Here is a 27,416-nt window from a genome sequence, read left to right as displayed (position 1 = left end):
CTGGCGGTGCCATCATAGAGCCTAGCTTGATGGTGATGATGATGATGATGATGATTGGTAATTCAGATTTAAACAGCGCTCAAGTCCACTAGTTGTCTGGGGCGCTTTGCAGTATATAATACTAACCTGTACGCGTCCGATGCTCCCTTCCAACGTCTCTAGTTTAGAAGTTCGTAAGTAATCCACCTGAAACGAATAAGATTGTAACGAACGCGTCAAATTGGTTGACAATGCCCAACCCGACCTAGTTTTAACGTCATTCAACGTAGATCTACAACTGAATACGATAAAGCATGTCAAAATAGAACCTTTTTTTAAATGGGCTATGCAGCGATAATGAGCATATTCTAATTTCAAGCTGCAAATGTTTAAAAACATGTATGAAATCGCATCTACATTATAAGATGAAATCTCAGCTACAGACAAAAAAGCGGGCCCTTTTTTCACGGATTTACCAAAATTGACAAAAACTGAGGGTGTTTTCAATCTCGCAGAACTGGCCGGTCATCCGAATTCCTCAATTGTGTCAATTTTGCATTACCTTTTTTCATTCATTCTCTCTTCTCAAACTACCTGTGACTATAATACAGTTTTGAACCACTATAATGACAGATTTACTTGTAATGGGTACAACCAAGAAGCAGTGGCGGCGCTTTAAGTTTATAATTATTTTGCCGCGCGCAAAAGACCAGAAACAGAAGGAACGTTACAACTGAAGGAACAGAACTTTCCAACTTTTCTTTCCAAAGGGGAAAAGCTGACTGCCTTTAATGGACCTCCACAATTTTCGATAGTTTCATTTGACTTCCAAGCGAAATTTCCAGGTTTTTGTTACAAATGATCAACCACCCAGTGTGGCCCTTGACCAGTACTACTGGGTTTTAGAAGAAGTACCTCTATTTGCTCCAGATTGATAAACACAAGTTCCTCTGGCACCGAGTTAATAACTGAGATCCCAATGCCTCCAACCAAACGAATCTGCACTTCAAGCGCTGACGAATCTCCTTCAGAAGCCAGGCTGCTCACGATTGCTTGCCGCAAACCACCTTTCTGCTCGACTAGCATCCAGTCCCTCTCTCCATCTTCCTCGGACTATCACAAAAACAACACTCGAGTTAGGAGTAAGAAAATCGTTATGCATTTTACTTATAATTGAATCCAAAGTTTTTCCCTTAGTAAATTTTAAAACTATTTCGCAGTGAGTAAGCTCGGTTCCTTTGTTTGTTTCTCAAGATATTTCAACGTCTCCAAGTTAAAGGTAAGTTAATCCAATTTTAAATTGAATTTGAAGTTGAACTACCTTATGTTTCCAGTAAAACAGCAACAAAACGGTGGGTAAATGATCACGTTCGAAAAAGCCACTGCATTGTAAAACCTCTCTGTGATGGCAACATGCACTTTCTTGGCAAAATTTTCTGCGCTGCGTTAACTTTGAGGCGCTTGCGCAAAATTTACGCGACAAAAAAGAAACATTTGTCTTATTGCCTGAATCCCGCCTTGCCACCCTCCTACATACCTTATTTACACGTGCAAACGAAAATGCAAAGGTAAGTGCAAGAAAAAGTAAAATTGCGCTTGCGTTTGCATTTGCGTTATGTGACAGTGTGAACTTCACTAACGCAAGCGTGAACGTAAGTGAAGCGTGACTTCTCCGCCATCTTAGCAAACCACTCTCCAATGGACATGCCTGCATGGTATTCCTTGCGCTTGCTACTGCATTTGTGTGAAGCCTCGGTTAAATAATCAAACAATTTCATCCAGCATAGGGTTTGTCATACAAAAGGAACGGGCAAACAACGTTTGATCAAACATCGGACAAAGTGAGCCCACATAACACTTTTTGCGTATTACCGCTGATATGACGGCACAAATTCTGTTTCGATTGGTTCCTTTTTTAACGCTCACAGAAGCTTTGTTGGCAGAGGTGGCTAAACGATCAAAACATTAGTTCGGAGATCAAACATGGAAAGCCATTTAAATGCAAAATTGACAGACGACTAAACGGGGAAACATGCTTTTCCAACACTATATTATACAAAAATGTCTGATCGTTTAACGGGGCTTTACGTGTAAACAGCGGTTGTATACGGTATGTATGTGGTAGAATATCCACATTGTTATTAATTTTTATAGTATATCCCAGTGCATTGTAATGAGTGTATTTAGTGCTCAGGGCTCCTATTGATAGCAGGGTGCTTTTAAGCTCCTGAAGGGACTACCTTTAACTTTATAACTAAAAAAAGGTGTCCGTCTGTCTGTACTTGCGGTTGCGTTTGCGTTCACGTGTGAACCAGTCTTAAAGGATGTTTAAAAGCATCCAGTCATCACCTGTTGTAAGCAGTCTGTAATCTGCAGTACCCTGGTTGGACCATCAGCCAGTATTTTGACGCCAAGGCAGCCAGATCCAGGCCTCAGTTTGCATGTACCTATGCACTGTTCTACTGGAATCTGGTCGTCTTTAGTAATATTCGCTGGACCAAGAACTGCGTCTACACCTGAAAACAGCAAATGTATCGTTTGAATTATTTTGGCAAGAATATAAGTTGCCGTCAGCGACAGTGACCTAACATACAATCCTAGGCAATATTTTCTAGGACAGATGTACATTGGTGTTCTGGATATCTATAACCAGTCGCCATAAGCTTGCTGGTGCTGTCATTGTGAATTTTTGGAAGCCCCCCACCCCAAGCAACGTTGATAGTCACTGAAATCATCACGTGGCCCTACGCAATACAACAGAACAAACACAAATATGCCCGACATCGCTTCACACAGCACAGCGCAGTACAGTACAGCAAAGCAAGTATAGAATGGCATAGCTTAGTATAGTATAGCAAAGCATAGTATAACAAAGCAAAGCATAGCATAGTATAGTATAGTACGTATAACATAGCATAGCATAGCATAGCACAGTCAATTAGCCGGATGGGTTAGAGGTTTTTGTACGCTTACCGTCTCTCAGGCCTTTGACTCCACCTCTGGGCTGAACATATAATCCAGGGAGATCACACTTCATACGGTTATCCTGTAAAGGAGAACGCACTATTAACTCTTATACTTGGTGAGAGAACTATGTAACCGTTTCCAATCCTGGATTCGGTCAAACGCAGATAAGTTTTCTGCTGGTTCTACGGTTGCTACAATGGGATGTTGAATCTATGCTTTTCACTTATAAATGATTCTTATGGCTTACAGACTTTCCCATCAGTGAAACTCGTTCATCAACTAAAACGTGTTTCCTGTTCAGCATGAATCTGTTTCCCATAAATTCGTTGCTACAAGAAATTACTTTTGAGTTCAAACAATCACTTTCCAATAAGGACTTCCTCTTTAAAATCACGACCGTTTAGGTGGAGAATGAATGTCAAATCAAAGTATTACCTCCGTGAATGACCATGTTTGCGAGTGTATCCGTCTTGGATTGGGTTTACTCAAAACCAGTCGCACGTACTTGCCACATGTGGGGGGAGCTTGGCTGTCAATATCCAACACATGTCCAACATTGGCTGATGAAGGCTTCACAGATGGAGGGGAGGAACCCTCGTGACGTAACAGGCCTCCACCAGTCATTCTCCACAGTTGGGATCTCTTGTGAGACTCCTGTCACGGAAACAATAATGCCAGACACGAGGTTTAAATATTTCACTCCCAAAAGCAAGAGAAAAGTACTGTTCAAGAGCTTTCAATTGAATGGTCACACTCCTAGTTGTTCAAAGAACGGAAAAATTTATTTACTGGATAGGTCGCTATGCGGCAGATAAAATGTGTACAAGAATTGCCCTATAGCCCTATAATTTGTGTATAAAGTAGAAGCGTCTGTCTTATCTAAGTAAGGGATTGTGTGAAAAACTTGCTAAAAGCTTTGGTTGGAGTACATTTTATCCGCTGGATAGCAACTTATCCACCGGATAAAGTTATCCGCTCTTTGAACAACTGGGGCCAGAATATTACCATTACACTCGAAACGTAGAATCAACTGAATGCTGCCTTAGTGGAATGACCACAAAAACAGTGAAATGGATCTTTTATGAGGTTAAGTCGGCAGTCTTATCATCTGGTTTGGAGAACTGATAATTTTCCAGTCTCTCTACATTTCAGATATTGCGACCCATTACCTACTAGTAACATTTTGTAAGTTCTCGCGCAAAATTCTGAAAGCTCTAAAATCAATAATCGCCGTCTTTTTCCTTCATTTGTTGCTACTATCAGCAAGATTGTTTTGTCTACCTTTGTTCTGAGCAGGACAGCAGAGCCTTGTGGTACATCTAGCACAAGTTCTCGTAAATCCAGAGAAGTTTCATCAGCTGGTGTAGCAGGTCTGAGGTGAAACGAGCCACACATGTGACCATCCACACTAGAAAATAATTCAGGAAAAACAGGTCAATGAGAGCCAATTTTTAGCTCTTTTCAACTGAGAATCGACCAAAACTTTTTCAATTCACGCTCTGTAAGTTCTCCGATTTTCTCGACAAAAAAAAACTGTGTTTTGAAACTTCAACAGCCAAAAGGAGACAAGAGTGAAAGAAACCATAAATGAAAATGCATTGCTAAGAGTAGTGGGTAAAAACACCATGGTTTGCCATGGATAATACCTTTGAACAGAGACAAAGCGCGAGCGATCACTGCAGAAATTCGTTAAAACATCGATCTTCCTTTAAAACTCTATTATTTCCGGCCGGGTAATGTTCTGCGCTTGCACCCGGACAAGAAATAAGAAACTTAAATCCACAAAAATACGTTGTCGTTATGTCGACAACGAAGGTAGTAGTCATCCTCAACTTTTATAGATTTCTCGCAGTCACCAAGCGTTGTCGTGGTCTTTGCCATGGTCCTTAAATTACCTAATGCTTTATGAAACGCAACACATAATTGTCTAGTTAACACGATTCTGGTGAAAAGAGCATGAAAACAACGAAATGGGTTGTTTTTAGGATTACAACTTCATTTTGATAAGATCAAGAAAATAAAACATGTTGCAATATCGCGGTTTTAAAGTCAGGAAATTGTCCATTTGAAACCTTAATCGCAGCAAACGTTCCTGAAAAAAAAAACCCACAAAATACCTTGAAAAAGTGTGTGTAAACACAATGTAGACAGGATTGTAATAGTACAGCCTTTCGCCGCCTCCAAGGTCCTGCATGTTATACTGCATGTACGAACCACTGCCCATTACTCCAACAGATAACTCAGGCAACAGAGTAGGTTCATCCCACGAATAAGGCACTAAACAACAGGAAGGACAATTCAGTTAGCATACATAAAATAGTTAGGGCCAGATTATCACAAGTCTTGTTGGTAACCTTCTCGCCGGCAGTGAAAGTATGAGACACCAACTGGAACAACAAAAATAAACGCAAGCTTTCAAGATACTGCTGTGAGATTTTTTTCTCTATCTGTCTTGTTCACACTCGGTGATGTTTCCCATCTTCCATGAGCATGAGTACTCAGCGCTCACATCATAATTCACTTGCCTGGTGTAAATTAGCTCCATTGGAGATTAAAATTTCGTGGTAAAAAATTGAGATTTAGAGTAAAAAATTGAACTGCAATTGATATTTAGGAATCTTATCTAGTAACAAATCTAATATGTTAAAATGTTCCAATTTTAGGGAACTAAAATTCGCTACTAAGGAGACGGCAACGAAGACGTCACACAGCAATAGGAGTAAAAGAGCCAAACCATCGCTCTGAATGTGCGTTATAAATTGTGAATAATTTTGCCACCTTCCTTTGCAAGACAACAACCTAAAGTGACCAAATTCAAGGTTTTGAGGAGTACGTGAGCACACGAAAGTAAATTTTTCATTCTCTCTTTCTTAACTTGAACGCCGTTCCTACCAATTCTGTTCCTGGATAGTTTGACCTCATTGTACAATTTGAACAAGTTGGACTACTCGCGAAGTGGTTCAAATACTGAAGCGTTATTAGAGTTATCATTGAGGTGATAACATATTAAAGAGTGCAAAAAATATCAGAAAAGGCTATTTCTGCATCCAATAAAACAAACTATCTATGTGGTACAACTTAGACAGAGATAATAATCACCTGATTGTTTTGACTGGAGAATGGTGCGTAACCTGTCCTCTGTCCCACTCTGGTAGAAAGTTATTGACACCTGTCGCAAAAAAATGCACCGTGAAAGAAATCAACATATAAAGTTAAAAGAACTTTTTAAAGCAAAATGAAATGCGCGTAAGCTACTCCCTAAACGAGACATGCATTCTTCCAAATCCTTTGTTTGAACGAACGTACTTCAAAAGTTGTCCGGAAAACTGCCTTCCTGGATTTTTGATCAAGACACCATCATCAGTATACATGACAAATGGAAGTGTTTTGTAATACCCTATGGGGCGATATCAAAACGTACTGACAACTTCAACTTTAAACTGAACTGAGGTCGAAAGAGAGTTTTGCAGTAAAACTAAAGGTGGAGATGAATGCTGTTTTAGAAGATATGCGACCACTTAAGTTTGTAAAGTCATCTTTTTACGCGGACATCGCGCCTGTCCGAGTCGGGACATTTTAGAAATTTGGTCGGATAATGTCCGATGACCGTCTGTTATTCCCGGCACTGAAAGTTACTTTGCATGATAGGAAAAGTCAATGTGGCTAGCGACTCATCTTCAGCTTTTCCAGTAATTCGCGTGACTATAACTCAGGTAAACCCAGAAGGTGAATTATTACAAGTCATACAATGGTGCTACTTCTATCGATACACAGTCAGTCGACACCATCGCCTGATGAAGACCAGCGTATAGTGCTCAAGACGTCGCGAATAATACCTATGCTACACAATAGGTCTTATCACGGTTTTCGACGCCAATTTGACGAGTAAGCAAACACGTCTTGAAATGACAGTGTTTGTATGGAAATCCGATGCCAAATGATCGCTTCTGAAAAATTCATGAAGGGACTTTACAGAAAATAACTGAGGAATGCAGCTGTGCTAGGAAGTATCTAGTTGCGTTTTGACAGTTCCATACATTTGTCTGTATAGCGAACCAGCCGTGCACTGCTGCTAAAAATAGTTCGCGAGAAAAAAATACAGGGAAATGTATGGAAAGTTCAAAACACGACTAAACGCTTTCTGGCACAATTTTTTTTCTTAAAATCCTCTTCCTAGTGCCAAAAGTTTCCAATTCATGAATTTTTCAGAAGCGATGTTTTATGAAAATTATTTGACATCAGATTTCTATACAAACACTGTTATTTCCAGACGTGTTTGCCTACTCGTCAAAATGGCGTCGAAAACCGTGATAAGGCCTATCGTGAGACAAGCTATTGATTTGAGCTATCATTTCCACCGAGATGACTAACACCTTTCATGGCAATGCTATGATTGTTTCGCAAAGAAATGTTTCAGAATGCGAACTAATAAGAGCATGCTTGAACCTTTGCAATTTTATTTCGATTACAACTCAGCTGTAATTTTCTTGAGCGAGGTTCATCACTCCACATCAGCACTAACCTCTGACAAATTGTCAATCCTGAATGGCGGAGGAAGCTGCGAGGCATCAGTAAAAAGAACATGAAATGTAGCTCCTTTTAACATTACTTCTACTCTTACGAACAACGAACATCCACTCAAGCTCCTAAAGGGAAAACAAAGGCAAGTTCAGCGCAGTTCAGCACTTTTATTTCAAATCATAACAGAAGGAACAAATCAAGGAAAAAAATGAACCGCTCAATAAGAACTATGCAGTGATAATAATGCAAAGTTAACTGACTGACTGACTCACGGACAGACTGACTGACAAGCCGGCCGGCCGGCCGGCAACCGACCGACCGGTATGCAATGATAATATTACAAAGTTACCTGCCTGCCGGCCGGTTGACTGACTGACTGACTCACTCACTGAGGCTCACTCACTCAATCACTGACATCATTGTAAACGGTTGCATGGAACCTTAGAGTCATATCATAAGGTGGGTAAATTATGATCATCTGGGTGAGCGTAGGACTGAGAAGTACTGTTTGAAGTGACATTGACATACAAGCTGCGTGAACGAAATCACTTAACTCTGATGATGCCTTCCGTTCAGGGGTTGGAAACGTCAGTCAATGTCACCTCAAAAACATCTCTTCTCAATGCTACACTCACCCGGATGACCACAATTTACCTCCTTACGATTGATGGGCTGGCTGAAAAATGCCATGCATGAAAAAACTCACCGTACCACCCCATTACACACAGCGAAACATTAACAAACCTCATGTTGACATGAAATGAATCATCTTGATCAATCTTGAATCCACCAGACCACTGACAGTGAGAAACGTCATTTAACCTACAAGAAAATGTCTTTTATTAACGGTGGAGAAAGTTGTCATCGAAAGCAATTCATTAGCAGAAATGAAGAAAATTGTCATGGAGAGGAATTGACTTGCAGGAAAAAAAAAACAGCAAAAAGCCCCTTTAAGAATTGCAAGATAATCCAACGAAACTTTGCGCCGCGCAGCACTAGTAATGCAACTGAGAAATCACAGAATTAATTCTGCAGTGCAAGTTTTTTGCGATTTCCTATTGAGTTAAATTTCTTATTTCTCAGTTGTATAGCCAGCTCTCCGAACATAAATAGTATCCAAAAATGGGTCTACTGTCAAAGACCTCTACCTGATGCACAACAGTTGATCCAAGTCCGTTCTGGACCAGTGGAAGAGGACCAGGGCCCCTGGCAGGGCAGTGAGGGCTCCCTCGGGATTTTGTGTTCCCTGCAGTTGAACAAATGGGGAGGTCATTGATTCAATAAGATAAACAACGATAACAATTTTGAATTGTTACATTTATAACACAGTCACAAGCTGTGGAACTTGTGAGATATGTCAACGACTGACTGTAAAAGTTGCATCGCCGTGCCTACTCTAAAATATGACTGATACGGGTAACCCTGTACAAAAGTAACGATCGTCTCAAGTAGTTATCAGAGCAAACAGTGCGGACGTTAAAATGTTGCACGCCAATTCACCATATTACCACTCTGGTAAGCTTCTATAAAGGATGCATGTAGTCTGCTACACACCCACATTTCCATACCTTGGTGCAACACTTAACACATTAACAAAACAGCTGCCCACACTTGAGGACTCTTTTCTCTTGTCCCCGTGTTTCAATATTTGAGCGAAAATTATGGCACTAGTCTATAAAGAAACTACCGCAGGTATAAGATCAGAGAAGAGGATTTACAAACACATACTTGCTCCCTGACAAAGTGTCTCTGTGAAAAAGCCAGAGTGTGTTGAGTCCTGTTCTCCAGTTGATATCTTGTTGCCAGGGTAACAATTCTGGTATCACGGTACCTGCCCTGCCCAAAGCGTACGTCAATACCGATATCATATACCCTGAAAACAAACAAACATACAAACAACATGGTGCAATACAATACAGAATAAACGTATCGAAGAAAGTGTAAGGGGCTGTTTACATGGAGGAAGGAAGATCCTAGAAGGCGAAACAACGTTTTGTTTGGTTCACATGTAGAAAAATTTCGGTCGGGGTCGTTACCAAGTGGAGAAGCAAAACGAAATTGTCGGCCTTTAACAGCTGAATGCCCGGCCGCCGCCATGTTTTTTCTTTTTGTTGTTCCTAGTACTAGGACCTTCCGAGAAAGGTAGTTTACATGGTGCTAGGATCTTCCTGACCTATGATCCTATCACTAGAAAGATCCTAGCACTAGGACCAAGAACAACCTTTTGCTGAAAACAGAAAACATATGGCGCCAGGATGATCCGCACCTTCAAGAATCTTCCTCCCTCCATGTCAACAGCACCTAACTACAGTTCCGCGAGAATATCAGCTATGAAAGGACCTTTGATCTTCCCACTTTCAATGATAAGATTTTTAATTCAGCACAACAAACAATCATGCAGTGAGAGACAAGCAAATAACTTTGAACAAAATACAAAAGCTCAGTGAAACTGATCCCCTTTTAGTAAAAGGCTACGAGATACTAAAAAATTGCTAGTATCACCGACCAGTAAACATATGGTCTGCTAGAAGATTTGACACTTGAAGAAAGTTGTTGATTGATTGACACATCTGAGATTGTTTCCATTTGCTATAATAGGATTCGCACCTTTGATGATAAATTGAAGAAAACTAAACGAAGAAAAGGAAGGTTTGATTGTGTTTACCACTAACCAGAAATGTGAAGAGGCATTGAAACTTGTTTTCTACTTTTTCCACGATAAATAGATTAACTGGCTTCCCCCGAACGATCCGTATTTTGTAATACACAGATTCCTGCAAGTGACCAACTACATATTGAATTCTTTGACTTGAGCATTTCACAATAAAAAAACCTGTCTGGAAGAAGTTTTAAGATTTCTGGATACTCATTCAACTAAACAGCTGTCATAATAACAATCAATCAACTTTGTTGGCAACCCGGCTTGTCACCGCAGTTATTTCCTTAAATCCGAAAAAAATTAAAGGCGGTGACATATTTCCTGTATAAAACGAATAAAGTTATGGAAAATACAGTGAACTCTCGCCTTGCGGACACCTCGCTCTTACGGGTACCCCGACAATACCGACAGCAGCTAAATTCACGGAAAAATTAAATCACAGACGTTTGACTGAAATAAATTCCTGCTACAGTACTACGGACTCTCGCTATTAAGGACACTAACTCGTGGTCCCGAGGGAGTCCGCAATAAAGGGAAATGACTGTACTTCTCAACCAATAACAGCATGTGAAATTGCTTATTAGGGGAGAAAGTGTCCTTCAACTGAACTCCTCGTAAACATTATCATTTTTTCGCTCACGTTCGTGGGAAAGGGATGCTAAATCGTGTAAAACGATGTAGCTTCCCTTTCCCAAGAGCGTAAACAACATACTGAAAGAGACATTTACATGACAAAAAAGCTTCTTATTGCCGCTCTCGGTAACGTCCTTGACAAAGAGGCGCTAAACAATTTAAAATGATCTAGCTTCCCTTTCTCAAGAGCGTAGCCGAAAACAATGGATTTCTAAAAAACAAAAAAACAAACAAAGGACTCTTCCAACTTTTTGTGACAAAATTCATTTGACATATTCCAGGTAAACTGCGACGTCATTAACATAGACTGCTTTATTAATGTAAACTTAACTTTAAGTTCAGTAATACTACATTAAAGATTTTTTTTACTTCTAAACTGTTACAATCGATGTTTACTGTTTTTAAGTAGACTTTTAATAAGTTTAAGTTTATTTTTTATTTTAAATTAACGTCATTTAATTTTTTCAGTCATTTCATTTAACCGTTTTTCATTTTTATTGTAATTTAATGGAGTTTATTTTCCTTTACGGGGAGTATTCATACGAACTTATTCCCTAGCTTACAATAAAGTGTGAAGTGTTACGTGTTTTTAAAAGCCACTCATGGTATGGAATGGTAATCTAAAATTATCTACCGTATTTGATGGCTGCCGTCTGTATGAGGCAATTTTGTATTTAGAAGTCATGAGTTGGTTGAATGAGTTGGTCCTTTTCATTCACAAGAACAAAAATTATCATAACTGTCATTAATAACAAAAGTAATTCCAAATGTCGAATAACTCCAAACACATCCTTTTTCTGTTAAATTGAAAAGCAATTTTCGTAACGACGTTGATGAAGAAATTCACCTTCGAGGACGCTTCTCATTTTTTCTTTACAGAGCAAAGTCATCACGAAATTATCACAGCGTTTCAACCAATCATGATTACATTACCATTTCTTAGAAGTGACAAGGCAGACGGACTCCCTAGGGAGGTTTGCACGAAACAAACACGCGCCCTGCACGTGCAACTCCAACTGACGGCTCACTGCGCTGCTGGACACTTTGCATGCGGGCGCGGCAACAGCTGGGGCTTTTCCTTTCTTTTTTGTTCTGTAATGCAAGGATTGAATGTGACAGGGGACTCATTTTCCATGACAAAAGATTAAATGGTTTCTATGAGAATGCATGAATTGATAGTTTCATCGCTTCACGACAATGATGCTGATGGTTTCTATGGCAACTACTTGGTATTACAATACTATGACAAACATGTCGAAGATTTCTAGGAGATCAAGGTTTATGTTTCCTATGGCGACCACCAAAGGTTGATACGGCAACCAGACAACCATAATATTGGTAAACAAGGTTTTAAGGTGGCTTACTACAGTTTTTCCGAGACTTAGTAGCGCGCGCTATGATAGCCTGCCACACGTCAGTATTTGTCGCCCGTGCAAAAATGACGCAAGTAACCTCAAGAAGTAACAAAAACCACTTCAGCACTTGAAAGGCGTCAAATCTCTTTGGAATATGTAGCGATAGTTTCAAAACTCCGTTCAAACATGTAATCAAGCCTAGGGCCGAAAAATATGGCAAAAAAAGTTTGATAAACATTCGGTAAAAGAGCTCTAATTTACGGTACCTTTCTCGCACGCGATACATGGCGTTACATGAGCGCGCGCTTAAATAAAGGGCATGCGCAATTCAATTCTCGTCCGAGGTTGCAAAAACCTGTCTTTGATCGAGGATTGCTCGAAAACTTACCGTACAACTTATGATGAAATTTTCACGGTTGATTTGTTCGGGTGAATCACGTTTGGAGCCAAAATTTTTGAAAAATCTGTAAGACAGATTTCGCGCTATTTTTGATTTCACATTCTCTTAGTTTGCACAAAAACTGTCTTACAGATTTTTATTTTACTTTGCATGAATGTTAAATCAGACCCAATTCCTTATTCCTGAAATTTTCAGGTGGGGTCATACGGGTAGAATTTGAGAAAAACGTGACTTAACCTACTAGTGCCCAGTCTCTCATTGGATACTCGGTCGCTCATTTTGGCTATTTGTTGACGTTTAATTGTTCAAATTTCACATAGAATCGTAAAAGACTTAAGGTGGCCGAACACAATTTTCGCGCGCTTTACAGATTCTGTTAGTGATGCTATTAAGCACGCGCTAGGGTTGTGGTACGTAAATACGGCGATCGATAAAGTGATCCCTCAATTTCACATGAAATGGATAATAAAGGTAAGTTGTGATCCTAAATAATTAAGTTTCTCGTTTCTGGACTCTTTTTCTTTTCTTTCCGAGCAAAAAAGTCATTTACCAAGACCTTTTGCATGCTTTCAACTTTGCCATGAAACCCAATTAAAGCCACGCATGCGCATTTGACCCAAAAATTGCGACTGGTTGTTTTCGTGGAAATGAACTGTTTTCTAAGGAACCGCTCATTAGAATTTCGTAAAATATGGCATGAAAATAGTTCCCTAAAAGCTTAACTCACCTACAAAGAGAAACCTAAATCTAACAGAGGGTATCTTCACAAAATATTAAAATGCAAAATCAATATTTACAGGAGATCTCTCTGTTAAAATTACATGGAAATAGTGCAACTGTGTCAGTGTTTTGTGAGTTTTTCTGGATACAAAAAATGAAAAAAATCTAATGAGTACATTTTCTAAAAATAAAGGAAACCTACAATATATGGACGTTTAATAGTTCGCTGCGTTGCCATGGAAACGGTACTTAGCTCGACAAGACGTACGAAAATACATTCTTTCTTAGTTAGTCTTACACCATACTAATTTTGGGCGTCCAAAAATACATAGTTTCCAAATAACGTCTTCTAACACCTGTACACTAAAAAACTGTATTCGGCCACCTTAAGCAAACAGTAAATAGTGAAGGGAAAAACAGCTTGGAACCTTTTTTAAAAGAGTTAAAAGTTGTGCCCTTATACTCCATTAAAACTGTAGTAAGCCACCTTAAGTAAGTGCCAACTTTTTCGCTCAAGAACTTTTCCGCTTGAGTCTTTTAGTGAGGTGAAATCATTGCTTCCTGATTCACTAACAGCTTCTAAACCTTCGATATCTTAAATAAAAAAAAATCAACTACTAAGCTTGCTTTATCATCTTACGACTACTTATTGTAGTTTTATTTCACTACCTTTAAAGTTTTATCATTTAGTCATTTACTTTATTCATTCATTTATTTATTATTTATTTTTCTGTTAAGGATGGTTATCATTTTGCTTTTAGGCACTAATCCTTCAAGAATTTTATCATTTATTATTTGTTTATTTACTCACTCACTTGACCAAGTTTGGAATCTACCTTAAGCGCTCTAACCTGTATTCAGCCCTGAAACCTATTAACTTGGTTTAAAGAATAAACCTACCATTCTTCTTACAGTTTAACAACTGTAAATAAATACGTAAATAAATAAATAAAAATATAAATAAATAAATAAATAAATAAATAAATAAATAAATAAATAAATAAATAAATAAATGAATAAATAAATAAATAAAACATGTCGAATGGTAACAACCTGTTACAGTGCGAATCGGAAAACCGAGAAAAGTTCTCCATCTTAGAAATAACTAACAAGAATATAAAAGCCGAATTATTTGCAACAAAACAACAACAACAACAACTACTATCAATAAATAACCGAGTGCCTTTGGCACAGTCTGTTTGATTCCATTTCAATTACTGGTGTTTGAGCTTTCATCCAATGACTAGCTAAAGAGATTGACAAACTGAAGCTACATCAAGTCATTCAAGGTTTTTTCATTCGCACAGTAAAGTAACCCACCCTGTAGCCTAACGAGAAGGTTAAATACAGTACAACTGTAAGGTATATGAGCAATAATCACTATGGCAACTAAACGCCAATTTACGCAGCTGGCTAGAACCAACCCAAACATAACGTAAAAACACTGGGCCAGCGCCCAGGCTCTGTCGTTTCTCGTGCCAACAAAACAGTCATTTCAGCCTCATTCGTCGGAAATAGCCTACGTGTAGCCGTACCCACCCCCTTGAAGAAAAACGGGAGGAGGGAACGACAGGCTAGTCGGAAAAGACATGCTATACACTAGAACATACTTATCTGGACGGCTTCCACCTTGTCTAGCATGTACACGCTTAAATTCCCGTGGACTATCCAAGGAAAATGGATTACTCCTGCAGAAAAGAGAAAAAGGTCAGTCCCTCCTTCCTACGAATAAAAATTGTCAGGGAAATTTAGAGAGGTAACAGAGAAAGTGTGATCCGTCCACATACCAAACGGGCTTTCCGCTTCCTGGTTGATAACCTCGACCAATTCGCATCTGACACCTTCAAAGAAACAAAGGCAGCCTTTCATTACCTTTACTGACTTGAGGTTTCCAGTTCATTTCTCTGGGTTATTTTCTTAAAGGGTTCATGTTTGGGGGTTGTGGTTGGCTGAGTTAATTTCTCAATTTGAAGCTGAACTACGAAACAGAAATGAAGCTTTGGCAATGTTACATGGGGTTTGCACAAAGCTAACCATAATGTCTAACGATGAAATTACAGCAAAACCTTAAAAATAAGTACGCGTGTGCATGCATGTGGGCTTAGGCAAACCAGACTAGAGCATTCAACAATATAAATGTTTAACCAATATAATTGCTATGCATTGATCAGCCGGGTGTACAAATGTGTTGCAAAAATTTAGCAAGCTGAAAGAAACTTCCAAAAGTTGAATTCCATTTACGATACAACATACCTTACAGGAGCGTCTCTGTCAGAGAAAGAGAAAAGTAAGGGACTTAAGCTGCGAGCCATCTCGTGTTCATCAAACTGGCCAGCCATATCATGGGGCACAGCTTCCTGTTTGAAGACCAGTGGAATTCCGGTGCTGTTGATCATCCAGTAAGGGGCGAATATGGAAATCTGTTGAAATGAAAGTTCAGTAGCTGTTTGACACGCATTCAACAAACTCTTCTGCTCACATCAATTACGCACATCACGAAACTAACCTTCCCCGAAAAGTAACGAAGCAAAACGTTGCTTGAAGTTCCGTAAGAAAAACACAACACATGTCCAAACATCTACATGTTAGCCTGCGTAAGGCAAAGTTTGAGCGACGGAAGGACGAAAACGAACGACGAAGCCGTGAGGGGAATGGGGACGAGCAAATTTGGTATTTTCTCGCCGCTTACGGAACTCATCCGCGAAAACCTTAAATTCACGCGCAGCCAAAACCATCAGCTACGGAATAAAACTTTAAATGCCTCATTTGCCAGTGATTATTATTTTATTCGGATGAACTGGCCCATACACGAATTTGTTAACACGACTCTGCCAACAGAACGCAGTAAACCCAAAAGCTAATGAAAGTGCCACTGAAACCAGTAGAAAGGTGAGGAAAAGGTGTGCGAGCAAGATACGGCTCGTTTGGTTCTCGTATTGGTTGAGAAAATGGCGCAAGTTTTGCTAACCAATCTCAAAACGTAACAAAGAAACACCAACAATCGCGAGTTAATAGACATTCACATAAATCACAACCACTGCCTCTATACACAAGTCTCTTATCGTTCAGTTTTCTTGAAATAAAAACTGGCCATATGCATTTGAAAGAAATGACACTTCAGCCAAGCCAACTTACTCTAAGTGATCCACCGGGCTTGACAGATACTTTCACATTAAGACTAAGTGATCGTCTCTTGGTGTCTTGTAACTCCACGTGGATGATGGGATGTTCTACCATGCTTAGCCGCCGTGAGATACGAATATTATCACAGTAAGCGAAGTTTTCAATGCTGATGCCAAGATCAAGGGCCTTCTCAGGGTCAGCCTGTTAACACGCAATAACAGCAAAGATATCAATTAAAATAGGCAACATGTACAGTGGGTGGGAATAACGCCTTTCACTGAAAGCAGACCCAAGAAAAAACCATGATCTGTCATTTTGCAACGGTTCAAACTCCTTCCAACCTTCCTTTTTTATCTTTTTTGCTTTCTGCTATTAGGAGTGGGGACCTGCACCATTTGCAGCGTCGTACATGGTTGGTCGACAGGACAAAGAACGAACAACAATGCTCCCAACCCGAAAAAACAATGTAGCTGCAGGTTATCAGGGTGCAGTGAAAATAGAGCTTTTGAAAGGTGCAGGTTTACTGATAAAGGGTAATATTCTGACAAGTTCCAAATTGAATGTATGGACTCCTGCAAATAATCTCACTAAGCGACGACGAACTTTCTCTGAACATTTCAACTATTACAGGATACAATGTAGCGAACAATTAGTCACTGATGATTGCCAGACATACTTCAGGAAAGATCCCAAGATGCTGTTAAATGAAGATCATCTTTGTAACATGTAAAGATTAAGTGACAGAAAGGACAAATGTAACAAACATAACAAAATGCTTCCAAACGATTGTGTTGTTTATATCTGGGTGTATCACGGTTCATTACATCTGTTTGTTGTAAAAATAAAGCTACAATGTTTGAAGCAATCGTTCGTGGAAATTGTAACAACAATAACAATGTACTTAATCATCCTCTCACCTAGAGGAGCTTTTCAGGGATAATGAAATAAACCGGACAGAAACAAATATCTCCAATAAAAAATTACATGACTAAGAAACCCAACTGGCAGGAGGCGGAACAGCTGGCTATTTGTCTATTGTCTCATTTTGTTACATTTAGGAAGAAGAATGATCAACACCACATCAGTGCTACTAACAGTGTATAACGGGATGGATTTTCCAGCCTTGATGTTTCCTTTAGCAGGCGTATTCTTTACTTGATAGCTCAAGTCACAGGGCAGGAGGTTCACAAGTATAACTGGGTACATAATCGTCAGGGTGTGACCGGGCTGGGGCATCACATTCAGGCCCTTTGTTGGAGCACCCTCGTGTAAAGGAACGTCCTCAGGATATCCCTCTCGCTTAACAGCCACACAGAACCTTGAGAAGAAGACAATGGAAGCTTTTTAATCATGCCTTTTTAACGTAATTTCTATCAATTGGATACCACAATCTCTACGAAAAAAAACAAACAAAAAAAAAAAACAGCCCCACTTTCCCTCGAGTATGTGGTAGAATTATTAACGACAACGCTAGAAATTTTAAAGGTGAACCATCATATAAACATTACAGAAACCATATTCTTCAGGTTTGGTACCAAAGTCAGCATTTTGCTATTTGCACTCTTCGTTCGAGGTGCTTTAGATATCCAACAACATCCCAGGGTTATTAAAGCAAAATGCGTTGGGAAGATCAAAGTTATCACCGTCAAACTAACACAACCAAAACATGATTACGAACGTAAATAGATTCCAGTAAAGAGATTTGAGTGCATGCCGATTTTTCGAGAGTTAACCCTCAGTCTACCTTTTAATCAACTGAGTTAATAAAACCAAACATTCGTTCCATTCCCCACCGATGCAGCACCACAGAAACTAACCCTCTTATCACTATAAGCAAGAACTTTTCGTACCTGAATTTCCTTCCAAATTCCCCTGTTGATGAAACAGGAAAACACTCCCGACTGCACCCCATTGTAGAGTGGCTCCTTAACACGCTTCTCCACTCAACTGACTGAGAGCAAAACCCAACCCCCACCCCGTGGGGTCTCATGTATAGCTGCCATGAGGTGCATCTCAATGGTATCGTAACTGACGATTCAGGAGAGAGTATAGGAAGAGTCAAAGTCCCTATAAATCAAGAATACACCGGGATAAGATTAGAGATTAAGATAAGATTTTTTTGTGTGTGGAACGAACGCTATAGCTGCCATCTTGGATTTTAAAAGCTGAGTAAGATTAGGGAGAGAAGAAGGTATCGCTAACGTTACGAATTCAGTATTGGTTTCTTATGAGAATCTTGGTAAGTGAAGGAGTGTTATACCCATCTGCGTTTTACCGTTTTTTTTTTTTTTTTTTCGTTTAGAAATAAATTATGTAAAATGTCGTTATTAACAGTTTGATGATTGTTTTGGGAATGGGAAGGCGACGACTTTATATACGACTTTCTTGTGTCCAGTTACTCAATAAGACTAAGAAACGTTTTATCTTATACACTCTGAGTTGATACTTAACTGCTTTGAATCGTGGTTAAAATTAGCCCTAATTCTAAAAAGAAATTAAATTGTCCTTACTTTGTTTTCGCCTGAAAGAAGCATTTGCGTTAAAATTGAAAACAAGAGCACGCGCGTGCCGTAAATGCAATCATAAAACAGAATGAACTCACCGTGTAATGATGTGAGCCCCTGTAGTTTTATCTCCACAGGTAGGTCCATCTTGTTCTTTATCATCAGAGCTGATCTCAGAGTGACTACCTTCCGTGCTCTGCCCTCCAAACTGACGTCAAATACCACGCGCGATGGCTGAAGATCGCTTACCTAAGTACAACGCGAACCAGCATCAGGTTTGTTTGCCTATTTCATGACTACTGCCCGACCTAATACTGAACAAGTATTATGTACACCTCAACACTTCATATAAATATGTCATCTTCCTTTAAAGTCAGTGTTTGGTGTGAGTCAGTGTTTGTGGACTCCAAACTGAAAGTTTCGTTTGAGCCAGAATAAATTAATTTGTGTTTTTGTTTTGTTTCCTTTGTTTGTTCTCGTTGCTTAGTGAATTCGTTTTATTTCTCAATCAGTTACCGAAACGCCAGGGTTTGCGGTAAATTTTCCACAAAAATCGTCCAAAAATAATTTACAGCTTAGTGATATAATGGCGCATCTTACTGCAGATGTGGTGTCCACCTTTTGGGGCCGTGCCTGTCTGAAGAATGTGCCGACTCTATCAACTGACACCGGAGAGAGTGCAGCCCAGCCATCCACCTGAACAATCACTTGATGTATGTTGAGCTCATGAGTCTCCTGCAATAGCAGAAAAAATCACATTTATCAGAATCACGCAAGTATACAGAGCCTTGTTGCTCTGAAATTACTTTGAGCATGACTGATGTCTCGCATTGACCCAGGCATTTGGCACAAGTTTGAGGACATAACCTCTTGTACTTTTGTGTTGTTGTTGATCTTCGCCAACTTTTCTGTTTCATTGTTCTATACCAGGCCTATATTACTGTCGTTCTATTGCGTGACGTAATGCGGAGCTTGATCTATGGCGCAGCACCCAAATTCTTCTACCCGTGATTTGCACTAAACCATGGACAGCCACGGGCAGTGATAGTCATAAAGAGGAAGTGAGATAGGTATTCGACCTACTGAGGGTCCTATTAAACATTTAAACGTTGGGAATTAGATCGGAAATACAACATTAAACTGAACGAAAAAGGAATCGTTGTTTAACAATCCATCCATAGAACATCCAAGGCAAGGGTTAGGAGGCATGAATCAGTGTAAGTGTGTGCGTAGCTGGGGGGTCAACTTCCCCAAGGTGTTAATTCATCCACAAGAGAAAATAAGGGGACAGAGAGGGAGATCCCCAGTATAGTCCCTGGGAAATGTGAATTCCGATAAGTTATTTTTAGACGTCATGAAAATGGAAGTCTGTTTCCCGAGACGTCCGCAAACGTATCTAGACGCCTGTAAATGCCACTTAGGAAAGGCATACGGAATATTCAACGGCCGCCATTTCACATTAAAGAGCTTAAGCAACGGCAACGAAAACTTTACTTGAAAATATTCCCAGGAACCAAATTGGTAAGCGCGGCGTTTGAGTTAAGGAAGAGAATAAAAAAATCACCGTCATATGCTCACGTTCTCCACAAAACCTTGAATTTGGTCATTACACGTTGTTGCTTTGCGGAGGACGGCAAAGAAATGTACACAAATTTAAAACGCACGTGCAGAGGGACTGTTTTTCCTTATTAAACCTATTGTTTTGAGGCGTTGTCGTTACCGTCGCCGTCGTCGCTTCTTAAGCTCCCTATTGGGACATTGGCACGCTCCGATGACCTTCCCGTGATGTCACACTGACCACTTGCGGACGTCCCTGAAACCGACTTCCCTTTAGACGATGTCTAAAAATAGATTACGTGAAATTCGCATATCCCAGCTAACGCCTTTAGTTTCCCTCTCTGTCCCCTTATTTTCTCTTGTTCATCCAGCCACATCTCCGAGAGAGGACATCTGACCAACCTTGCTAAAGTCAGTGAGCTAGAGTGAGTCCTAAGCAACTTACCCTGTGTCTCAACTTCTCTCCAGATGAGAATTCAAAGGGAGCCTCGCCACCTGAGGGAACTTCTTTCCATTCTGAAATCTTTCCCAAGCCAGACCCAGGGAGACCAGTAAGTGCCTGGCCTGTGCTAGCCAGGATCACTTTTGATGGAGTAGTTGTTACAGTCTTGAACCACACAACGCAACCTAAATTATAAAATACTTGTTTAGTGTTTTATTTGTGGAGTGAATACTTTTTGTTGAGGCGATAGGGTATATAAAAATTAATTGTTAGACAAAGTTTCTTTCGAGAAACTTACTCATTACTAGTTCTTTTTTACTTTAGTGACATACATTAACTCCCAACCTGGGCTTTTCAGTCATACCTCAATACCTCCTTCACAGTGTTCCAGATAACTTTCAAAACCAGAGAGTCAATGAAGAATTTTGAGGGGTCAATACCTCTGGTTCTCTCTAAATCTTCTTACGTTTGCCATTCATTTTGTCGGGTCAGGAAGCCAGGCTTCTTGGGTTTTTGACCTGAGGCCCCTTCTCTTATCTGGAACACTGCTTCAACGTTGGAAAATAATCCTCCCAAGGTCAACAAAAATGTCAGGTTTCTTGGGACAAAAATCGATTTTACGCTTTCTAGATCAACTAATAACTCATGTTTCCACAAAAAAAAAAAAAATAACAATAACATTTTACCAAGTATCTTAGTTCCTATTTCACATTTTTGTTCGAAAATTAATTGACATCAGATTTTGGGGTTTCCTAGTGAAAACACTGTATATGAGTCGAGTTCGAGCCATATCCGAAATGCGAATTTTGCCGCTGAGGTCCACTTTCGGAAGATACTTTTACAAGTCAACAGAACACACCTGTTTGATTTCTGAGTACAAAAGGAACAAAAGGTGAGCGGCGCCGAGGAAAGCCAGACGCTGTGGACCACAATGAGGAGCTCGACTCGGGTCTACTTGTTGGACTGCTCAATGGACTTTCAATGCTCATGCTTTGGTTAAGACTATTTTGTCTACTATCACTCATACTGGATGGCACAGAGGGAAGACTAGGCGTCCCTGAGCTGGCCACGGCTGACACAGGGGATGGATCAGGTCTGTAGTAGTCCTCAGACCAACTTGCTATGGTGTGGTTTATCATGTTGATTAGGGTAGTTGTTACCGTAACATCAAGGCGCTCTGGAGCTGTAAATCAAAATGAGAGAGAAAGGTCAGCACAATTAGAAAGCGTGTATGCGAATGCATTGATTTAAGAGCAGAATGCACTAAAATAGGACTATAACTTGCATAGGCCTGCATGACCATGTGTGTTTACAAGACAGTGGGAATTAAATGAGTGTAAATTTAGAAAGAAAACAGAAAACATTCATAACCAAGGAACCCAAAACATCGTGTCACAAGCGGACACCCCCCCCCCCCCCCCAAGCGAACTCTTAGTTGACGTCATAGCTACATGCAAAAGAACACCGTATTTTCCATCTCCCATAAATGGACACCTCTAATAAGTGGACACTTGAATATAGTCCCAGAGGACTCTAAGTGCCCCAGGAGGTATTCCATTTCCTTTACGGCCCACATTTTGGGCAAAAGCTTGATAAGGAAAAAGTTGATTATCTTTGAAACTTTAGTCACGAGATTGCTCTGTGTAAGTAATATTTCCTCTTTTTCTTGTTTCTTTTTTTTTTTTTAATTGCTCTAGCACCTACCACGAATAGCTGCTTTGTTGACCTCGGGCTTAAAGCGTTTCTTCTAAAAATTTGTTTAACTTTTCAAAGTTTTCTTTTGTTTGCTTGTTGTTGTTCAGGTTCGACTGGAGCGGTATCACTACACTTACCATCCAGTTTTGCAAGAAACCTGGCTGTAGATGTTGGCGTCTTCTGCTGCTCCTGCCAATGCAACTGGCATCTACAACACAAGGAACGTGAAACATGAAACACAGAAGTGATAGCATTAACCTCTTAGGTAGTCTATAAATGTTTTTTCCCTGTGTACTCCATGCCGCCATTTATGATACACAAAACAACTAATGATTTCCTGTTGACAATAGTCTAAAAAGCGAACAGTACCAGGATGTATCATAGGCGTATTTGGGTGTCTTTACAGGCTAATCATTCCGCCATCTTGGATTCAGAAACAGCAAAGACTTGGTATTCACCAAATAAAAAAGAAAAGGAAGAACCCACCGGGGAGTGGGTGTAGCACTGATGAATTAGCTCCTATCAATTGAGAGGGTTTATCTCTGAGATGCAGCAGAGGAATGAAGAGAACGCTTTATACATTAGTAAGCAGAGTGGTATGGTGGAGTAAACAGACCGCACACGAACACAAGAAAAGGGCAGAAGATTTAATACATCAACTCTACGATTGTGGGTTCAAAGCACCACACGAATAAAATAAAGACTGGCCCAAGTTACGATTATCGTTGTTCGCATGAATGTCTCTGGGCAACAAATTAAGTTTCCAAACTCATTTATCAAACTCATTCCCCAAACATTTCGCCAACAAGACGTGAATGTCTGCTGTTTTGCAAACTGAACTGTTTTGGCGTTCACACACACCAATTTTGCGTTTGACTTCAAAGGTTTCCAAAGGTTATTGTGTCAAGGTGCCCCATGACTTACTTCCAAGGTTCAACAAAAGGCTCCCAGTCTGACACATTCCTGTTGTAGTACTGCACTGTCAGGGTGCATTGAGCTGCTCCATCACCAGTAGATTGAAGGTCATGCCAAAAGTACAGATCTATAAAAGAAAAGAATGTACCTCAGGTAAGAGGAAAATGAAAACAACACGTAAGTGGAAACGTTCACAATTTTTTTTTTTTTTTTTTGTGAAACTCAACTCAAACTTATTCTACGTATGGCTCATTTATAAACAAAGGCTGCGCACTTGTTCGGAAAAGTTCTGGGATACTTAGAATTACTGGGTACAAGGAAATCAAACGTTGTTCATACGTTGAGTGCTGAATTCAATGAGTGGTACATCACTGTCACCGCAGTCATCAATCAGGCAAATACACACAGTCCCAGCACGCACCTACAGAGAAAAACAATGAAACATTAAAGGCAACCTTGCAATACCTTTACGAAACACATTCGATAACTTAACTACAAGACACGTATTACAAAAAGTAGTAACATCATTATGTAGGGAGTAACTAGACAGTTGCGAAATGTAATCAGCTATTAACATACGGTGAAGCAGTTGTGAACAGGTTCGACTAAACCACACTCACAAAACGGAACGAATAAGTAAGCTTGGTCTTGGTAGTAAACAGTTAACAGGCCAAAAATAGCAGTAGACAAACGGGGTTAGTTTCTGAAGAGTCTGTGGTGTTGCGTCGGTGGGGAAGTGGAAACGACTATTTGGTTTAATTTATCAACTGAGTCGACTAGGTAATTTGGCCACCATAAAGAGATTCCAGAGCTGACATTTCCAGCCCTAGCCCTTCTTCAGACGAGGCGCTCGAAAAGTCAACTCTCAAATCTCTCTGCCAATTACGGTGGCCTAATTGCCTCACCAAACCAGTTGATAAAATTAATTGTTTGTCTAAGACTTAGAGTAGTTGCTTTGAACTGCTCTGTCCACTTTAACCATACTAATTTCATAAGCACATGAAACTGTCATTTGCTATGAAATAACAGTATTTAGACAAGATAACATGAAAAGAGCAGGCTGAATCCTTATGGGATTTTAGTTCACGAAAACTTGAGTTGCAGCAACTTGACAAAAAAGCCTATTGTTCCTACCTCATCAAATGATTGGCTACCCCAACACTTGACAGATTTCAGAAATTGTATGTTCATATTAGACCGAAAATCATTCTGCTCTACTTCGTGATAAATAGACACCAAATGTTTAGCTCATGAAAGTTGTAATTTGACCGTATGATTCAGTTTATCTTGAGTATGACACTAAAAAAAAAACTGAGTTTCCGGCCGGTGGAAGTTAACCCACTAAGCTCTGCATATCAACTGGATGCTTTAACCACTGCGTTCCTGGCAAGCTTGGCTATCCTGTCAAGTGACTCTTTTTTCAGAATTCCACGCTCATAGTACAAACTAAACAACAGTTAATCACCATTCTACTCGGTGTTTTAAATTAATAACTAAGTTCGTAAAATTAGTAAATTAGTGAGTAACCTTTCTTCTCACCTCGAACCCAGCAAACTGCCAGCCTTGATTACCTCCCTCTTCTTGGGGTGTCTGTGCCTGGTGTAGAGGGGTAGCGTTCTCAAGAAGCCAAGTAGCCGAGGCTTCCAAACGACCAGACGTGGCTTGAAGAGCTTTGATGCAATCTGATTCCTTAAACCCGAGTTCTTGTAGACGCTTAACTGACATGGCTAAAACGAAACAATAAATTGTATTACTGATGAATCATACATAGATATTAGACAACAGGGCCAAATGAAACCGATAAAGAAATCATCAACAGTTTTTACTTCTATGTGGGGTTCTATATTAGACCGTGAACACATGGCTCAGCCCTACTATACTTGTGGTATACTACCTAAGACTGCAACAAACTTTTCATGTTATGTTTAAGAATACTGGTCAAAGTCATTACTGTCTGTAGTCACAAACATAAATAGAAATAACGGTTTTCTTGACACTTATTACCAGACAAAGATGGAACGTTTAAGAATAGCATCAGCACCTAACAAAACAACAAAACCCAACAGTTGGCTCACCATCAAAGTCATGATCAGGAATCTCATCTTTAGGGTTTGAGCTGACCTCACTCTTGATAGCTCTGTTCAGTTGCTTAGAAACGGATTCTAGAATACTTAAGTACAACTTGTAGTCATTGTAAGACACTCGCATGCTGAGTGCTCCCTGAAGGTTGACCTGCAATTTAGCAAAAGTGATTTATGAGTACATAAAGTCTAAGTTTATCAGATGCATGGCATCCGGTTTTTTTCCTCTGCTTAACACCAACATATTCCATTTTCGATCGGGAATCTGACGGCCTCAGGATTGTAAGTCATTAGCCTAGTGAATGCCACCCTCGTTACACAAAGTCGATTGATTGATTGATTGATTGATTGATTGATTGATTGATTGATTGATTGATTGATTGATTGATTGATTGATTGATTGACTAATTGATTGATTGATCGATCGATCGATTGGTTGGTTGGTTGGTTGATTGACTGACTGGTTGGTTCATTGGATTTTATTTATTAGGTTGTGGGTACGATTGCCGCTAGCCATCAAGCTCACCTCAAGACTAGGTAGTTGCTCCTCCGCGATGTCTAGAAGACCTGCGTTTTTCCTTCCCTTCTGTCGTCTAGCATTATTCAGCTCAACCAGTGCTGACGTTGGATCTATGATTGACAGAGCAGTTTCTTCTTCACAAGACAAGACACATGAGAACATTTCCAGGCTTTGCACACTGCATGACAGCCACTTCTGACTGTGAAGGTGAGGGCGCCAAGCCAACACAGCTGTAATCTGTAAAAGAGATCAAGATTTCAGTTTCTAAGCGAGGCCTCTTGCGTTATTTATATGATGACACTCACCAAGGAAAGGAGGGAGGGAGGGAAGGAGGAAGGGAGGGAGGAAGGAAGGCAGGCAGGCAGGCAGGCACGCTCGCAGGCAATGAGGGAGGGAAGAAAAGACAGAAACTTTACTGAGTCTTAAGGCACTCACGTTTCCTACGTATATCGAGGAATGTCCTTTTACTTTGACAACCATATCTAGTAAAGGTGTCACCAAGTAAAGTAAATTTTTCTCAACTTCTTGTGGGTTAAATACGGTCGCACAAAACATCTCTTCCCTCGCAGTATCAGGTACAGTGCCTAACATATCAGTTCAGACCTTCCCTTTCCCTTTTCTTTCCCTTTCGATAATGTGATGTCAATTGTGGCAATCCCAAGTGGTAACAATATTTTAACATTGGTTGCAAAGAAGGAGTTTTGAAAAACGATTTCTCTTGTTTTCTTCCCCTTCATCTTGTGGGTGCGGTTGTTCGATGTCTTTGTCTCTGAGCTGTAGTGCTTAAAATCCCTGAACTCAAACATAAACAAAAGATTCTGAACCAATTTCCTATCGCAGTTCCTTTACCTTTAGAACAACTGCATGCGTGTCCACTGTCTTCACATTCTCCAAAACAACAAGCTCTGTTCCTGAAATATTCACCTTCATCTCAAATGTCTTTTGCGGCTGAAATAGAACGAAGCTAGTTCAACAATTGACGGGCTCAGAAGCAAAGTGGACAAATCCACAGAACTACGAGTTGCCCCTCAGGTAAACAGACAAATACCATCAAACAGTATAACAGAGCAAAACGATCATTTTAATTAATTTCTATTTTTTGGTAGGAGAGACCACAGCCATAAAGCCATTCACATACGAGAAACGTAAGGGGATCATATTCCCTTCAGAACTTTGATGAATATGCCTTAGGGAAATCACCACAAGTATACATCTATTCAAATCAATATCCAAGCAAAATAAATCCGATTCGTTCCTCTGTGATCACAAACGAGAGACCCCATCATCTCAGTCTCAAAGATGCAGTTGTTATCATCGAACTCTTGGCACTTTTTTTAAAAAATAA

General features: G+C 39.9%; 1 protein-coding gene across 4 annotated transcripts in view; it reads right to left on the bottom strand.

Moving 5' to 3' along the window:
* The window catches only part of LOC146477289 (intermembrane lipid transfer protein VPS13D-like), an 81,418-nt gene that overhangs the window by 8,899 nt on the left and 45,103 nt on the right, over positions 1 to 27,416 (bottom strand). For all 4 annotated transcript variants that reach the window (XR_014865429.1, XR_014865428.1, XM_085113758.1 and 1 more), the window contains exons 38-66: positions 26,921 to 27,019; positions 26,078 to 26,308; positions 25,546 to 25,702; positions 25,010 to 25,197; positions 23,810 to 23,891; positions 23,480 to 23,597; positions 22,693 to 22,763; positions 21,720 to 22,043; positions 20,864 to 21,045; positions 19,462 to 19,596; positions 18,960 to 19,110; positions 18,208 to 18,424; positions 17,453 to 17,675; positions 16,370 to 16,558; positions 15,488 to 15,654; positions 15,022 to 15,075; positions 14,845 to 14,922; positions 9,196 to 9,340; positions 8,616 to 8,713; positions 8,212 to 8,289; positions 7,469 to 7,592; positions 6,046 to 6,115; positions 5,064 to 5,223; positions 4,228 to 4,354; positions 3,382 to 3,600; positions 2,953 to 3,025; positions 2,329 to 2,495; positions 895 to 1,092; positions 127 to 186 (exon numbers count right to left, since the gene is read on the bottom strand). Coding sequence is in view for 2 of the 4 variants with exons in the window: in XM_085113758.1 (XP_084969884.1) it covers positions 127 to 186; positions 895 to 1,092; positions 2,329 to 2,495; positions 2,953 to 3,025; positions 3,382 to 3,600; positions 4,228 to 4,354; positions 5,064 to 5,223; positions 6,046 to 6,115; positions 7,469 to 7,592; positions 8,212 to 8,289; positions 8,616 to 8,713; positions 9,196 to 9,340; positions 14,845 to 14,922; positions 15,022 to 15,075; positions 15,488 to 15,654; positions 16,370 to 16,558; positions 17,453 to 17,675; positions 18,208 to 18,424; positions 18,960 to 19,110; positions 19,462 to 19,596; positions 20,864 to 21,045; positions 21,720 to 22,043; positions 22,693 to 22,763; positions 23,480 to 23,597; positions 23,810 to 23,891; positions 25,010 to 25,197; positions 25,546 to 25,702; positions 26,078 to 26,308; positions 26,921 to 27,019 (4,185 nt within the window). In the remaining 2 variants the exon portion in view is untranslated. The remainder of the gene's footprint in view (positions 1 to 126; positions 187 to 894; positions 1,093 to 2,328; positions 2,496 to 2,952; positions 3,026 to 3,381; positions 3,601 to 4,227; positions 4,355 to 5,063; positions 5,224 to 6,045; positions 6,116 to 7,468; positions 7,593 to 8,211; positions 8,290 to 8,615; positions 8,714 to 9,195; positions 9,341 to 14,844; positions 14,923 to 15,021; positions 15,076 to 15,487; positions 15,655 to 16,369; positions 16,559 to 17,452; positions 17,676 to 18,207; positions 18,425 to 18,959; positions 19,111 to 19,461; positions 19,597 to 20,863; positions 21,046 to 21,719; positions 22,044 to 22,692; positions 22,764 to 23,479; positions 23,598 to 23,809; positions 23,892 to 25,009; positions 25,198 to 25,545; positions 25,703 to 26,077; positions 26,309 to 26,920; positions 27,020 to 27,416) is intronic.

This window comes from Pavona decussata, unplaced genomic scaffold, assembly GCF_977016875.1.
Source record: "Pavona decussata unplaced genomic scaffold, jaPavDecu1.1 SCAFFOLD_71, whole genome shotgun sequence".
Lineage (NCBI taxonomy): Eukaryota > Metazoa > Cnidaria > Anthozoa > Scleractinia > Agariciidae > Pavona > Pavona decussata.
The sequence above is the reverse complement of the archived record's forward strand: the minus strand, read 5'-3'. Positions and strand labels throughout refer to the sequence as shown.